Genomic DNA, 14,953 nt, shown 5'->3' with positions numbered 1-14,953 from the left:
TTGTGGCTCAAGTGGTAGAATGCTAACCTTGAGCTGAAGAGCTGAGGGACAGTGCCCAGGCCCAGAGTTCAGGCCCCATAACCATAAAAACAAGTTTTTCTCCCTTATAGTAGGTATTGTAAGTTTGTTCCTTATAATTTTCAAATTATATTTTATAGCACAGATAGGCTACATTTATTTATTCTTAAGTAAATTGGTATTTGTTTTATTCTCAACTTTTGACCACTATTTAATGAGGCTACTTAATAACATTCATATACCAGTTTTACATAGATATTTAAATTTTTTCTCTTCAGTATATAATTGTGGCATTACAGAATCACAGTGTGTGTGTGTGTGTGTGTGTGTGTGTGTGTGTGTGTGTGTGTGTGTGTGTGTGTGTGCTTGTGCTTGTGCTAGTGCTTGAAGGCAGGTCCTGGGCACTGTCCCTGAGATTTCTTGCTCAAGGCTATCTCTTGAGCCATAACTATACTTCCAGCTTTTTGGTGTTTAATTGAGACTCTTTTGATGTTAAGATTCCTATTTCAAGAGTCATGAATTTTTTCTCCCTGGGCTGGCTTCAAATCTCTGTCCTCATATCTCAGTCTCTGAGTAGCAAGGATTATAACCATGAGTCACGTTGCCTGGCAGTACAACTATTTTTAATCTTTGAGTAGTCTGTTTTTCAGTTGTACTAGTTTCCTCCACTATCATCCTCATTTCTTACTTTGTGTGTGTATACATATACGTGTATGTGTGTATATATATATATATATATATATACAATATATACAATATATACACACATAAGCATATGTGCATATGCACACACTTGTATATACATGTATATAATACACACATTCATATATACAAATCACTTTTCCATCACTGTATTATGAATGGAGCTACAATGAATATGGGTGTGTGTAATTGCCTTTATTGTATTCTGTCTTGCAATCTATCAGACAAATGCTCAAGAGGAATGGAATAGCATTCTATTTTTAGTTCTTTGGGAAATCTTCATAGTGGTCACACTACCTTACATTCTCACCAACACTGTACTAAAGTTCCATTCTCCCGCATCCTCACAAGCACTTGGTGTCATTGCATTTTTTGTATTTTTACTACCATTGGATGAATTATTTTTAGTTACGCTTTTATCATTGTTTCATAGTTGTATAGAGGAGTCACCATTGACGGAATCTGTTTCAGTCTATGAATACAATGCATTTTGGTGAAGGTCACCCCCTTCATCATTCTTCCTCATCCATCCCAACCCAATGCCTCTCCAATTTTTTTTACTTTTGTAAGACATGCATTGAATATTGTGATTGCATTCTCTGCCCTCTTTCTCTTTGCATTTGTCTACCCTCTTCTTTACCTCTCAAGCCCACCTATCAAGTACTACTTTTCTGGTGTTCATTTTGTTGGATTCTGAGTTAGTGTATGTGTGGGTGTGTTTACTTGTGATGGTGGCCATTTTGATTAGAGTGTGATGGATTCTCCATGTTATCTTGTTGTGCATTTCCAATGTGACCAAGGCTGGTAGGCATTTTTTCATCTATTCACTGGCCATTTGTATTTGTTCCTCACAGGCATGTCTATCTCTTTTGCCCATCTATTAACTGGATTATTACTCCTTTTGAGGGTATCATATTTTAAGCTCCTGGTTATTAGCTCCTCATATTTTAAGTTCTGGTTATTAGTCCTTTTTGGATGTAAGCTTAGCATAGATCTCCAGTTTTGTAGGCTTTCTTTTTAGCTTAATGACTGGCCTTCAGAGTGCAGAAGATTTTCAGCCTGATGCAGACCATCTATCAATTTTCTTATTTGTGGAGACCATAAGGTTATATTCAGGGATGTTCATTTATGCAAGCACATTCTAGTGTTCTTCTACTCTTTTTGTAGTTCTTTCAAGGTTTAATCTTATATTAAGTTCTATGATATAGTTTGAACTGATCTTTGTAAAAGGTAAGAGAAAGAGATCTAGTTTCAGCCTTCTGTATATGAATATGTATTTTCCCCAGCACCATTTGTTGAAGAAGTTATCTTATTTTTCCACCATGCAATTTTGTCTCCTTTGTAAAAAAAAATTCAGTTGGCTTTAGGTGTATGGGTCCATTTCTGGGTCTTCTAATCTGTTCCATTGCTCTTTATCTTTGTTTTTGTGCCAGTTCCAAGTTGTTGTTTTTGTTAGTATTGCTTTGCTCTAAAATTTCAAGTTTGGTATTGTGTCTAATATCCTATTTTGATGTATGTTTCAGTAAATCTGTAGACTGCCTTTGGCAGTATCAACATTTGCACAATTTTAGTCCTACAACAGCACCAACATTGGTGGCCTTTCCAACTTCTCATCTTCTTCAATTTCTTCAGTGATTTATAGTTTTCATTATAGAAGTCCTTCATCTTGCAGGTTAAGTTTACTACTATTATATATATATATATATATATATATATATATATATATATATATGCATATTCACACAGATATATACAGTATTGTGGATGGAGTTGTTTTCCTAATTTTCTTTTTGTTGTGTTCACTGTTCTACAAAGAAGCTATTTATTTTTATATATTGATTTTGTATCCTCCTATGTTTCTAAAGGTCTTTTTTTTTTTTTAAATCAGCTGTAAGAGTTTGGATGTTGTATTTAGGGTCCTTAAAGTATATGATAATATCATTTGCAAATAGGGTTAGTTTGACTTCATCCTTCCCTATTTGGACTCCTTCTTTTCCTTCTTTTGTCTTATTGTCCAGACTAGAAATTCAAATAGTCTGATGAACAAGAGTAGAGAGTGTATACCCTTGTTCCAATTTTTCCTCTTTAGTATAATGCTAGCTATCAGTTTGTCATATGTGTCCCTTATTATGTTAAGTTTCATTCCTTCTAGTCCTAATTTCTGGAAAGTTTTTTTAAATATCAAAATGTTGTATTTTGTCAAAGCCCCGTTCTTTATTGATTGCAATAATCATATGATTCTTATTCTTGATTATACTTATGTGGTTTACTATGCTGATTATATATGAAAAAATACACCATTTGTCTTTTTAAATATGGGCATTTAAAGGTGTAAATTTCACTCTATAGTGAAGCAACATTTCCTCCTTTTTAATGTAGGTACTTAAAATGAAAACTTCAATTTAAAAACTGCTTCTCAAAACCCTCCAAACTCCTGGATTGGGAGGATTAACATTGTGAAAATGGAATAAAGTCACAGGCTATCTACAAATTCAGTGCAATACCCATTAATATCCCAGAACCATTCTTTAATGAGATAGAAGAAGCAATCCAAAATTTCATATGGAATAATAAAAGACCCTGAATAGCAAAAAGAATCTTTAGCAGGAAGAACAGTGCTGGAGGAATATCAAACTTCAAACTCTTCTAAAAATCCATAGAAATAAAAACAGATGACCCAAGAACAGGCCAGAGGACCACTGCAATAGAACTAAAGACCCAGAAATGAACCCACAGACTTATGGCCACCCAATAAGGGAGCCAAAAAAACAGAATGGAAGGAAGACAGCCTCAACAAATGGTACAGAATTGGCTATACATATGTAGAAAACTGAAGTTAGATCCTTATATATCACCCTGCACCAGAACCAATGGATCAAAGACTTCAAGGTAAAAGCAGATACCTGAAAATATTACTGAAAAATCAGGGAAACCACTAGGGCTCCTTGGCACAGGTCAAAACTTTCATAATCAAGACCAAAAACAGAACAAATCAAAGAAAGGTTAATAAAAGGATATTAAATAGGATTTCATTCAACTGCAGAGCTTCTTCATGTTAAAGGACGTAGCTAACAAGTTAAATAGAAAGCTCACAGATCAGGAGATCTTCATTAGCCATAAAACAGACAATGGCCTCATATCTAAAATGTACTTAGGAGTCAAATAATTAAATCCCCTAAAAACAAATCCCCAAAGAAACAACCACCCTGTGAAGTAAGAACAGCCAATAGACACATGAAGAAATGTTCAACTTGTTACAATGATAAACTATAACTTTTAAGTGTTTATTGAATGGCAGCCATTTAAATTCTAGAGAGATTATCTTCTGCATGAATAGGCTCCTATAACACTATTCCTGCCTGAGTGATTCCTAAATGTAGAATGGCTAGGCAAAACACTGTGATTCCATTTTATTTGAAATGTTTATTCTACATTATATTGCTCAAAAGTTATCTCAGAATCACATGGATTGTAACTCTTTTACAAGAATGAGTTTCTTGTCATAATCTCTAGGTTTTTTTTTTTAGCAGTAAGTTGAGTAAATTTTGTGGCAGATAACATGACTTTTAAGAACGTTCAACATAAATGCATGTGGGTATATTTTTATTTTTGCCAACATTGTTTGCCTTTGGACTGAAAACATTGCATGTTTAAATAAGCAGTCAAATTCCTGAGAACAAAATTTGGTTTGACAAAATAAGTTTAGGAAACTTCAATTCCATGCTCAAATCACTCCCTTTTCTTCTTTCTTCCACTTTTAGGAAACTTCTGGCAACAAAAAAGGCAACATCTTGTGAAGATGAAGATGGCAGTTGCCACACAGGCCAGCAGGAAGCCAATAACATCCAGAGAGTGGTACTGGAACCAGTTGAGGTCATGGACAGCCGGACGAAGGTGTTTGGCTCCTTTGTGGCGCATGACAAACTCCACCCAGAAGACAGCTCGATCCAGAGGCTTCACTGGCTGATCATGGTGAATTCTTGATAACCTCATTGCATTCTCTTTATAGCTAAAGAAGCATAAACACCAACATGAAAAGGAAGACAATTTGCCTAAGCATATATACTCAATGAAAATTGTTCAGAAGTATCCTAGAAATGATTGATTCAACATTAGCATTATTATAAAATGAATATCATGTGCTGGGTGCTGGTAACTCAGATTTGTAATCTTAACTACTTAAAAGACTGACAGCTGATGATCACAGTTTGATACTAGCCCAGGCAGAAAAGTTCGTGTGATACATCTCCAAATAACAAGAAAAAAAGCTGGAAATGAGTTGTATCTCAGGTTCAACAGCATAAGCCTTTAGTTAAAAAAAAACAACTAAGTGAGAGGGAGGGCAAGATCCTGAGTTCAAGCTCCAGTATTGGTGCATGCACATATGCACACCCCACCCCCACCTCTCCACACCCACATTCCCACACACAGATACTGCTTTTGTTCACATACAGTGTTCTGTTTTTTATTTGAAAATTTGATTGATCAAATTTTGAATGTGTATGAGGAATGTCAGAAGGGAAAGGTAAAATTTTCCATCAGAGGGAATGGTAATGACAGATTCGAAGTTTAATTAAGGAAACAGTAAAATTACAAGTTGAGGACAACTGTCTTGAAGCACTTAAAGAACTATGTCATGATGAATAAAATGCCTCTTAACAATCTCATAGTTTCTACTCTTCCTTCCTGCCCTCTATTTTTATTTTCTACCTAGTTTCCAGAATGATATTTTTTAATGGCAGTGCTTAAACTAGGTTTCCTTGCTCAAAATATCCATAAATTTCTCATCAGAAAAAGTCAATTGTTTCCCTGGAGAGAGAGAGAGAGAGAGAGAGAGAGAGAGAGAGAGAGAGAGAGAGAGAGAGAGAGAGAGAGAGAGAGAGAGAGAGAGAGAGAGAGAGAGAGAGAGAGAGAGAGAGAGAGAGAGAGGAGAGAGAGAGAGAGAGTGTGTGTGTGTGTGTGTATGTGTAAGTCAGTCATGGGGCTTGAACTCTGGGCCTGGGTGCTGTCCCTGAGCAGTTCAATTCAAGGCTAGCACTCTACCACTTGAGCCACCGCACCACTTCAGTTTCTCTGGTGGTTTATTGGAGATAATAGACTCATGGACTTTCTTGCCCTGGCTAGCTTTGAACCATGATCCTCAGATCTGAACCTCCTGAGTAGCTAGAATTACAGGCATGAACCACTGACACCCAGCTCAAATACAATAATTTTAAATGCTCACAGCTGGCATTATTTTCAACTGTAACTGCACTCTATGCTTATTTCCTGACATGATGTTTGTCTTTCTGTGGTGCTTTTTTTCTTCTTCCAATCCGGGGGCTTGAACTCCGGGTCTAGGCACTATCTCTGAGCTTCTTTCTTTCTTTCTTTCTTTCTTTCTTTCTTTCTTTCTTTCTTTCTTTCTTTCTTTCTTTCTTTCTTTCTTTCTTTTCTTTCTTTCTCTCTCTCTCTCTCTCTCTCTCTCTCTTTCTCTCTCTCTCTCTCTCTCTCTCTTTCTTTCTTTCTTTCTTTCTTTCTTTCTTTCTTGTCAGTTGTGGGGCTTCAACTCTGGGCCTGGGCACTGTCCCTCAGCTCTTCAGCTCAAAGATGAGTGCTCTACCTCTTGAGCCACAGCACCACTTCCGGTTTTCTGGTGGCTAATTGGAGATAAGAGTCTCACCTATTTTCCTGCACTGGCTGGCTTTGAACCGTGATCCTCAGAGCTCAGCCTCCTGCATAGCTACAGGCGTGATTACAGGCATGATCCACCAGTGCCTGGCATTTCTGAGCTCTTTAAACCAATATTAGTTCTATACCACTTGAGCCACAGCTCCACTTATAGATTTTTGGTGGTTAATTGGAAAGTCTTGACGACTTTACTGCCCAGGCTGGCTTTGAACTGAGATCCTCAGATCTCAGCTTCCTGAGTGACTAGGATTACAGGCAGGAGTCACCAGTGCCTGACTTCCTGCTGTACGTCAAACCACCACTTAACTTCTTTTTTGGGGGTATAAGTTACTGTCTTCCTTTTCTTTCTTATTCTTCCCTCCAATATCATAAGGCTTTCTTTCATCTCATTACAGAGCACTTCACATAAATGTCAATGATCAGGGTATTTTTCTTGCTCATTTCAGCATAGCAACCTAAACATAAGAAATTGTTGTAAAGCCATGTTACCTTTATTATGTGATAAAACACCATTGAATTATATTATTTATTTTATTATACTTAGTTTATAATATATTTTTATGTTTTCTGAAATAAATAAGTTTTTTATATATGTATGTGTACACACACACACACACACACACACACACACACACACACACACACACACACACATACACACACACTTGTTTGGTTTTTGGTCAGCTGCAGGGCTTGAACTTAGGGCCTGGCCACTGTCTCTGAGCTTTTATACTCAAGGCCATGCTCTACTACTTTGAATCACAGTGCCACTTCTAGTTTTCTTGTGATTAGTTGCAGATAAGAGTCTCATGGACTTTCCTTCCCGGGGCTGTGTTTGAACCAAAATCCTCATATCTCAGCCTGCTGTGTTGCTAAGATTACAGGCATGAGTGACCAGTGCCCAGGAAGTTTTGGATAAATTTCATAGTGTGTATGAGTCATTATTCAAATCTATAAATATTATTAATAAGTGAATATTTAAGCAAAAGGTTATTTGTAGTTTCAGAAGTATAAAATTAAAGTATTTTCATTTGTGTTCAAGTCACTCATAATTTTTGCATAAGTTAAAATTTATATTTAAAAAGTAATGTTCTTATTACAGTAGACATATGCCTCTAACTTTTTTTTTGTTTGGTCGGTTGGGGCCAGAACTCTGGGCCTGGGCTCTGTCCCTGAACTCATTGGCTCAAGGCTAGAGCTCTACTACTTGAGCCACAGGGCCACTCCTGGCTTTTTCTGCTTTTGTGGTACTGAGGAATGGAACCCAGGGCCTCATGCATGCAAAGCAAGCACGCTACCACTGAGCCACCTTCCCAGCCCCACCTCTAACTTTTTTAGTATACTTAGATATTATTGCACTGATTCTCCAATTAATTTATGGTATCAAAGGCTATTACCAAATGACTTTCTTATTGAAAATAAAAGCAGATTTTGCCTTCCAAAAAGTTTGAAATTCATACATATGAATGGCAAGAATTCCTTTATAAACACTCCCTTATAGTGAATATAGTTATACTTACAAAGGGTCGTAAATAACTGCATCCAAGGCATTGAGAAGGTCTGACTTTGTCATTGTGTTGAAGTTCACTCTAACAGCTGCTCCTTTGGCCACCATGTGAACAATGTTATCAGGTTGATCCCCAAACAGAGGCATTCCCACCATAGGAATCCCATGATAGATTGCCTCATAGATGCCATTGGTTCCACCATGGGTTATGAAAGCCTTCGTTTTTGGATGACCTACAATCGGGTGAATTTCATCAAAAGTATTTATTATAAACCTTATGAACTCAGTGAGAAATGAGTGTTATGAGGCCTTAAAGGAGCCAGTAATCTGTTAATCATTATGGCCATGAAATGCTTTGAATCTTACAAGAAGCACTTAAATCCCTTAGAGGATCATGAACAGCCTTCATGGTAGAAATATTGTGTGACTTGAGAGTTGAATAATGGAAAGTAGATTGGGAAGAGCAGGACGAGGCAGCTTGTGCCCATTCATAAAAACAGATTTGGGGGTCATTGTAGGGTATTTTCCCTGCAGACATAATGACATCATTGATTCTGATACAAAAGGTGTTCCAGGCAGCAGGAAGCAGCATGGTGATGGAGCTGAAATATCAGAAAACACAGACTACTTGTCATCAGGAATGATGTTAACACTGCATGACAATGTTTACGGATTAGTTTCAACAGAAAGGAAAGTCTCTGGTAATATAAGAGAAGATATTATTTTTTCAATAGTGGCTGAGATGCAACAGGGGAATAATAAGGAAAGCGCTTTAGGAAAATGAGACAAAGAGATAATCAAAAAACTGCTTCAAAAATGCTGGGAGAGGCAATTACACCTTAAAGACCTTTCTGTTCTTCCCATAGAGAGTATAATTATACACACTAACATGAGAATGTTTATAAGTTTATGCTTTTACTTTACAATTTTGACATAATAAATATTCAGTGAACTTGTTTCCTGTTGAACGATTTATTACATGATTGTGCATATGTTTCTCATGCATTTCACCATTTACTTTCCAGACTCTTACCAAGAAGATCATTCTGGGGAATCCATTTGTACAAGACAGTGTTGGATCCTAAGGTATCTGGTTTCTTGCCATGAAATTTCCATACAACCTGTTGTTACAGAAAATATCTTTTTTTTTGACTGAAAAGTCAAAGTTCCTACATAATTGATGAAACTTCCAATTAAACAGAAATTCACATTCTATATGACAGATAACATGGAAAGCATAAAGTATGTGGTTCATAATCTAGAAAAAGGCCAGGACAAGAGGCTAGTCTATGTCAAAAGAACTAGTGAAAAGTGAAGGAAGGGGTGACATTATCCAAAAAGAATTCTATTCATTTTCTGACTTATGTAGTGGTAACCCCTCTGTATATTGCCTTAAAATAACAATAAAATTATATTTAAAAAACAATAGTGGGAAAAAAAGACTGAAGGTGTGATTCTGCAGTAGAGAACACTGGAACCATTGTAACAATTTACGTTTTTACTATTTTTTGGCAGAACTAGCTTTGAATTTAGGGTCTTGTGCTTGCTAGTTAGGGGCTATACCACCAGAGTCAATCCAACAATCAACTTCTGTACTCAAATCTTTTAGTGTTTAGAATAGGGCACTAAGCTCTCACCTTTTGTGGAATCTGTGCTAGCGCTGATGCAATCACATTGGCCCTTTCTTCTGTCATGTTACTGACCATTGACCCCAGAGAAAACACTACAACACCGTCGTCTCCAGAGCTCTGGACAAAGTGTTCCATTTCCTGTGAAGAAAGTACTTGTTTGGTTATAAAAGAGCAACAACACAGAAAACACATTTTAAAAGACTGTCAAAACTCTAAAGGCAATCAGGCACCTGTGTCTCATGCCTGTAATCCTAGCTACTTTGAGGTTGAGATCTGAGAATAATAGTTCCATGCAAGACTGGACAAGAAGGTCCATAAGACTTGAAAAAAACCAGCAGTAAAGTATAAAAATCAAGCATTACCAAGCATAATTAGAGTAATTTTTAATTGACTTTATTGTCCATTTTATTAGGAAGATGTCGTGTAGCATGACATAAATGGATTCTCTTATGCATGTTTGTGTAAATATGCATGGATGTTTTCATGTCTTTATGCCTGGTTCAAAGCCAAAATCCTGGTTCAAAGTCAGGGTGAGCAGAAAAGTCTTTGAGACTCTGAATTCTATATAAAAAGCTCAAAGTGGAAGTATGGCTCAAATGGTAGAGCACCAGCTTTGAGCAAAAAAGTGAAGCAAGATCACAAGGCCCAGAGTTCAAGCTCCAGTACTGGCAAAATGCGCGCGCGCGCGCGCGCACACACACACACACACACACACACACACACACACACACACACACACACACACAATCAATGACATTTAGAAGATGGAAAATGGAACTTGGATTTTATATGCACTATTCCTAATAATACTGCCATTTGCCATAAGAGCTATGCATGACCCAGTCACCTTTTCATTTTATTAGATAGAACGATACAGATTTGTGTAAAGGCATTTTTTGGGTTATTTACATGTGTTGTGTTTTGTCTCTAAACCATGTTATAAAATTAAGTTTCAAATCCAATGAGTTTGAAGGACTCTCAACCACTTCCTCCCTGTGTTCCATGGGGATCTCTTTCTCACTAGTGGGACTGGTCCTCTATATGTTTCCAGTGGAGAACTGGTCCACTTGCTGAGTTACTCACACCCATGTTAAGAAGCTCCTGAGAAGACTTGAAATGTTTGAGAAATATCTGCTTTGTAATTTTCACTCAATGCCAATTTAAAAAGTTATGTCTTCATAAATAAGAATAATTTTACATATCTCAAATTCTGTCACATATTAGTAAATTCAGCCACCCACAAAAGAATGGCAGAAGAGGCAAAAGTTTCTACATATTTTGCAAAATTTGTAAACTCATCTTTTCTTCCATTCCATTTTATTATTTGCTCTCCCTATGTGTAAAAAAAGACCATCTTAAGATGGTCTATTTAATATTATCTTTTAGTATAAAACAAATGTACAGAAAAATAAAAAAATTAAAAGGACAAACTTAAATGGATGGAAATAGGTCTTGATTAAAACCACTGCACTATTCCTAGAATTTTGATACATTCAAATACTGTGTGATTCTGATTACCAGTTGCATTCTGTACATTGTCTTCCTGCTTAGCATATTTTTTCTGTCTCTTTGAAAATCTTCCCTATACTCCAATTTGTAAGAAAATCTCTTTTTGCCAATTGGTGTCATGGACTAGTCATTTCTTAACTGTAATATTCTTTAGTAAGAATACTAAAAAACTCAATATAAGAAAACTCTGAAAAGTATTAACAAATATTATATGAGTGAAAATTATATAAAATTTTGTCTTATTTTTACTCATAATTCATGTAGAGGTTCTCTGGCTCACAAGTATAGGCATCCATCCTGGTCTTTATTTAACCAAGTATACACATGAAACATATAGTAATTTTCAATATTTATATATTCTTCCTACAAATGTACTGATACTATTTTTTATTATTTGGCACCTCATAATGAATATAAACTAAGGCTATATGGTTTAAGATGTTTAATAAAATAATTTAACAAGGTGATTTTTTATTACATGTACTTAGTAAAATCCTGTTAATTGAGGTGGTCTACGAATAATGATAAGGTTTTATTCATTTCTTTTTTTTTTCAAGTGAATGCAGTGCAATACAAATATATGCACATTACCAAAGATATCTTGGTAATGCTCCATTGTTTACAAAGGCAGTGTAATTGTAAAGAATCAACTGAGGTTTTAAATACTCCTTCATAGTTGACATCATGTCAACCATCTGTGATGGGGAGAAGGATGGAGCTGCCCTCAGTTCTAAGTGGAAGAGCTAGTGGAAGAGGCCTCTCAAAAGTTTCACATGTACAGTTTCTAACAAAGGAAACTTGTTCGTTACAAGAATGATACTCCACACTGGGATCCATGGACTTTTTCTAACAAAGGAAACTTGTTCGTTACAAGAATGATACTCCACACTGGGATCCATGGACTTTTATTATCTACACCAGCGTGGACCTTTGTTTTTGTACTTGTTTAAAATTTTAATATTGCTGTGTAAGAATTTCCACACAATCACACAATTTGCTGAAAATGGTTTCTCCTGAAAGTGTTTGAAAATGTTCATTGTGGTTTCCTTAGGAAATAATTTTTTGCCTACAAATATCATGAAGGCATGGTTTTTCACCTGTATGTTTTTGTGAAAAAGTGGAATCAAAACTAAAGTCACGTGTTTCCCCCCCCCCCCCCCCGCCCACAGGTGTTACATATGTTAGGTTACATGTTAGGTCAGTGTGTTAGCTTGAAGAAATCTCTCTATGTCTATCACAAACATATGGCTTCTCTCTATATGCTTTCTTGCATGAATCTCCATCTTGCTAGAAGATGCATATTGAAAATTACATACATCACTTTTATAGGGTTTTTCTTTATCATGCTGCACATGACTATGGAAGATCAGCTAATACTTCTGACAAAAATCCTTTATCATATGATCCACATTTCTATGGTACAGTAATGTGAAGCATATGATCAAATGTTTTATTTAAAAAGTGACTATTGCTGGGCCCTGATGGCTCTTGCCTGTTATCAGCAGGAGGCTGAGATGTGGCAGAAGACAGACAGACAGGAAAGTACACGAGGCCCTGATCTCCAATGAACCACCAGAAAACCAGAAGTAGTGCTGTGGTTCAAAGTGGCAAAGCACTAGCCTTGAGCAAAAGAGCTCAAGTACAGTACCCAGGCCCTAGGTTCAAGCCCCACAACAACAACAACAACAACAAAGAATATGATGCTAGAGTTGTAAGTTTGACCCAGAAAATTATTAGGAGTTTGGACCAATGGATCATCTGCCTCTTTATTCATCTTCTTCCTGCTAAACTTAGAGTTGGAATTGCCCTTCTATTTCTGCCTTTATTTACTAAGTGTCTTCTTCCTCCACTCATACCTTCACCTAATCTGGCATACTGTTCAGGTACTATTCTTATTGATCAAGGAGTCTAAGATATTTTCTGTGATCTTTGATAGATGTTTCCTTAACATTGTTTTCTATAACACCTTTCACAGAATATTTATTACTTGTTACAGTCTCTGTAAGTGGAATGTTTGTGTTGTTCAGAAACTATGTCTCAGCCTATCCCACATTTACCTCTGATATATTATTATCCTTTAGTAAATATTCTTTCAAGGAATGATTCGTCCTTTCTTATGAATTGTATAATGAAGGCTCAAACTTAAGTGAGCATATTCTCAGAATCCCAGACATCATCCTCTTTTGCCATTACACAGAGAGTTGTGATGGCATAGAAATGCATGAATCCATAATCAGTAGGATACTTTGTCTCACTTCTTGTATTTCTCTCAATGGTATAGACACTTGGCTGTTGTCAGTTCCAACAAATGGGCAGAGCAAAGCAACACAGCCAACAGGGTAAATTTACCTTAGGCAGAGGTTTGGCAGGTTTGCAGTGGAGTCCTCCCACAAATTCAAAGTTTGGTAAGAGTGGACGAGGGAATTCAATATCCCAATAGGTTCGAATGAGCCAGATGTCAGCTTTTCCCATTGTTTCAGATAATGTGGTGGGTCTCCCTGAATAAAGCAGAGACAATAAAAAGCTGGGTAATAAGTATATTGTATCTGCCATGTAGTAGGTGACTTCCTGAAATTAATTGGTATAATGTAGGCAAGATATTTAGTTACTGTATTTTGACAAAAGAAATATGTCTATATTTCATTATATTTTATATGTTATATTTTCTCAAAACCATAAAAGTAGCAAATATAAATTGATTGAGAACTTTTTTGAGCTCCAGAATTTATCCTATTGTTCTTTCTGAAACAGCTTTCTCATGGAAACTCAGACTGCTTTCTAAAGTTTAGCAAGCATTTCCCATGATTTGTGATTGTCCAATGGAATACTAAGGGTTTTGCGACTATAACTGAATTTGTGGTGACAGCTGCAGAAGTTAGAGGCTAGGAGATTAATAGTATTAACTAGTTATGTATATATATATATATATATATATATATATATGTAAGTCATGGTTAGAAATGATAAATTCTTAAAATATAGATTTATGTTCACTCTTAATTTAGCTCATTCCTTTTGTTATATCTTACATTCTTCATTTCATAATACCTTAGTCTTCTCATTTTATATTACATATATAAGCTTACCTTCAAAGAGATCTGGTGATTAGGATTAAGCAGGAAAAAGATACAGCTTACCTAGAACTTCACTGTAAAACTGATCCCATCTCTCCACAGTGAATATTTCAAACCCAAAGTCAGAATAAAGCAGAAACATCATGTTCTTCACTCTCTCCATGAAAGTCATTTGATCAGTTAGTTCAGACAGGACTAAAGGCACATAGGAAGGAGGGACTGGAAGCCCCCCACTGTACTTCTCATAAGTGTAGCCAGGCAAGAAGCGGAGAGTGTACACAAAAGGGAGCTTTAGTAGCTCAGCCAGCAGTTCTCCACAGGGAACCATGGCATCTGCAAGAATGACATCGTACCTTGACTTTCGTAGTTTTGTCATAAGTTCCTTGTTCAAAACTAGATCTTTGCACAGTTGTTCCACAGCATCAGAATAAATCCTGAAGAGACTTTGCAGTTTGGAATAATATGTCCAAAATGGTTCTTGTGAAATTCCATATATAACTTGGTGGAGAAACCTTTGGGAAAGATCTTCCAGATCACTCTTACTCAAAGATGTAGCATAAATCTCAAATTTAATAGTAGGCGATTTGTTGGGATCAATAAAAATTGAGGCAGCTGGTAGAAGGACGGTCACCTCATGGCCTCTCTGGACAAGTTCATCCAGCATTGTCTTGATATTGATCCAGTGGCTATAATCCACAGGCAACACCAATACTTTCCCACCATGTCCAGAGCTAAAGTAACACATCAGTGGTACTATTAGAAGAAAAGAAATCCATTTTGCAGACATCTTGGTGGAATCCAGTGTTTCTTTTACGCTTGCTATTTTTCTTTATGATTTTTTA

General features: G+C 36.4%; 1 protein-coding gene across 1 annotated transcript; it reads right to left on the bottom strand.

The window, feature by feature from the left end:
- Window positions 1-4,306: 4,306 nt before the first annotated feature.
- Window positions 4,307-14,953, bottom strand: LOC138820617 (UDP-glucuronosyltransferase 2B31-like). The gene is made up of 6 exons (XM_070012369.1): window positions 14,175-14,953; window positions 13,387-13,535; window positions 9,535-9,666; window positions 8,931-9,018; window positions 7,911-8,130; window positions 4,307-4,729 (listed from the first exon to the last, which is right to left on the bottom strand). Exons 1-6 carry the CDS (start codon window positions 14,896-14,898, stop codon window positions 4,450-4,452), a joined length of 1,593 nt encoding a protein of 530 aa, XP_069868470.1. The 5' UTR covers window positions 14,899-14,953; the 3' UTR covers window positions 4,307-4,449.

The sequence above is a fragment of the Dipodomys merriami genome, unplaced genomic scaffold (genome assembly GCF_024711535.1).
Source record: "Dipodomys merriami isolate MVZ:Mamm:240054 unplaced genomic scaffold, mDipMer1.0.p SCAF_9, whole genome shotgun sequence".
Classification (NCBI taxonomy): Eukaryota; Metazoa; Chordata; class Mammalia; order Rodentia; family Heteromyidae; genus Dipodomys; species Dipodomys merriami.
The sequence above is the reverse complement of the archived record's forward strand: the minus strand, read 5'-3'. Positions and strand labels throughout refer to the sequence as shown.

Bases quoted from the DNA above. Each gene is read 5' to 3' on its own strand.
- LOC138820617 (XM_070012369.1), bottom strand. From the start codon at position 14,898: ATGTCTGCAAAATGGATTTCTTTTCTTCTAATAGTACCACTGATGTGT. The intron at 13,536-14,174 runs GTAAGCTGTATC...TGCTTTATTCAG, and splicing joins GTTTTACAGTGAAGTTCTAG to GGAGACCCACCACATTATCT. The intron at 4,730-7,910 runs GTAAGTATAACT...ATGCTTCTTTAG, and splicing joins GCAGTTATTTACGACCCTTT to CTATAAAGAGAATGCAATGA.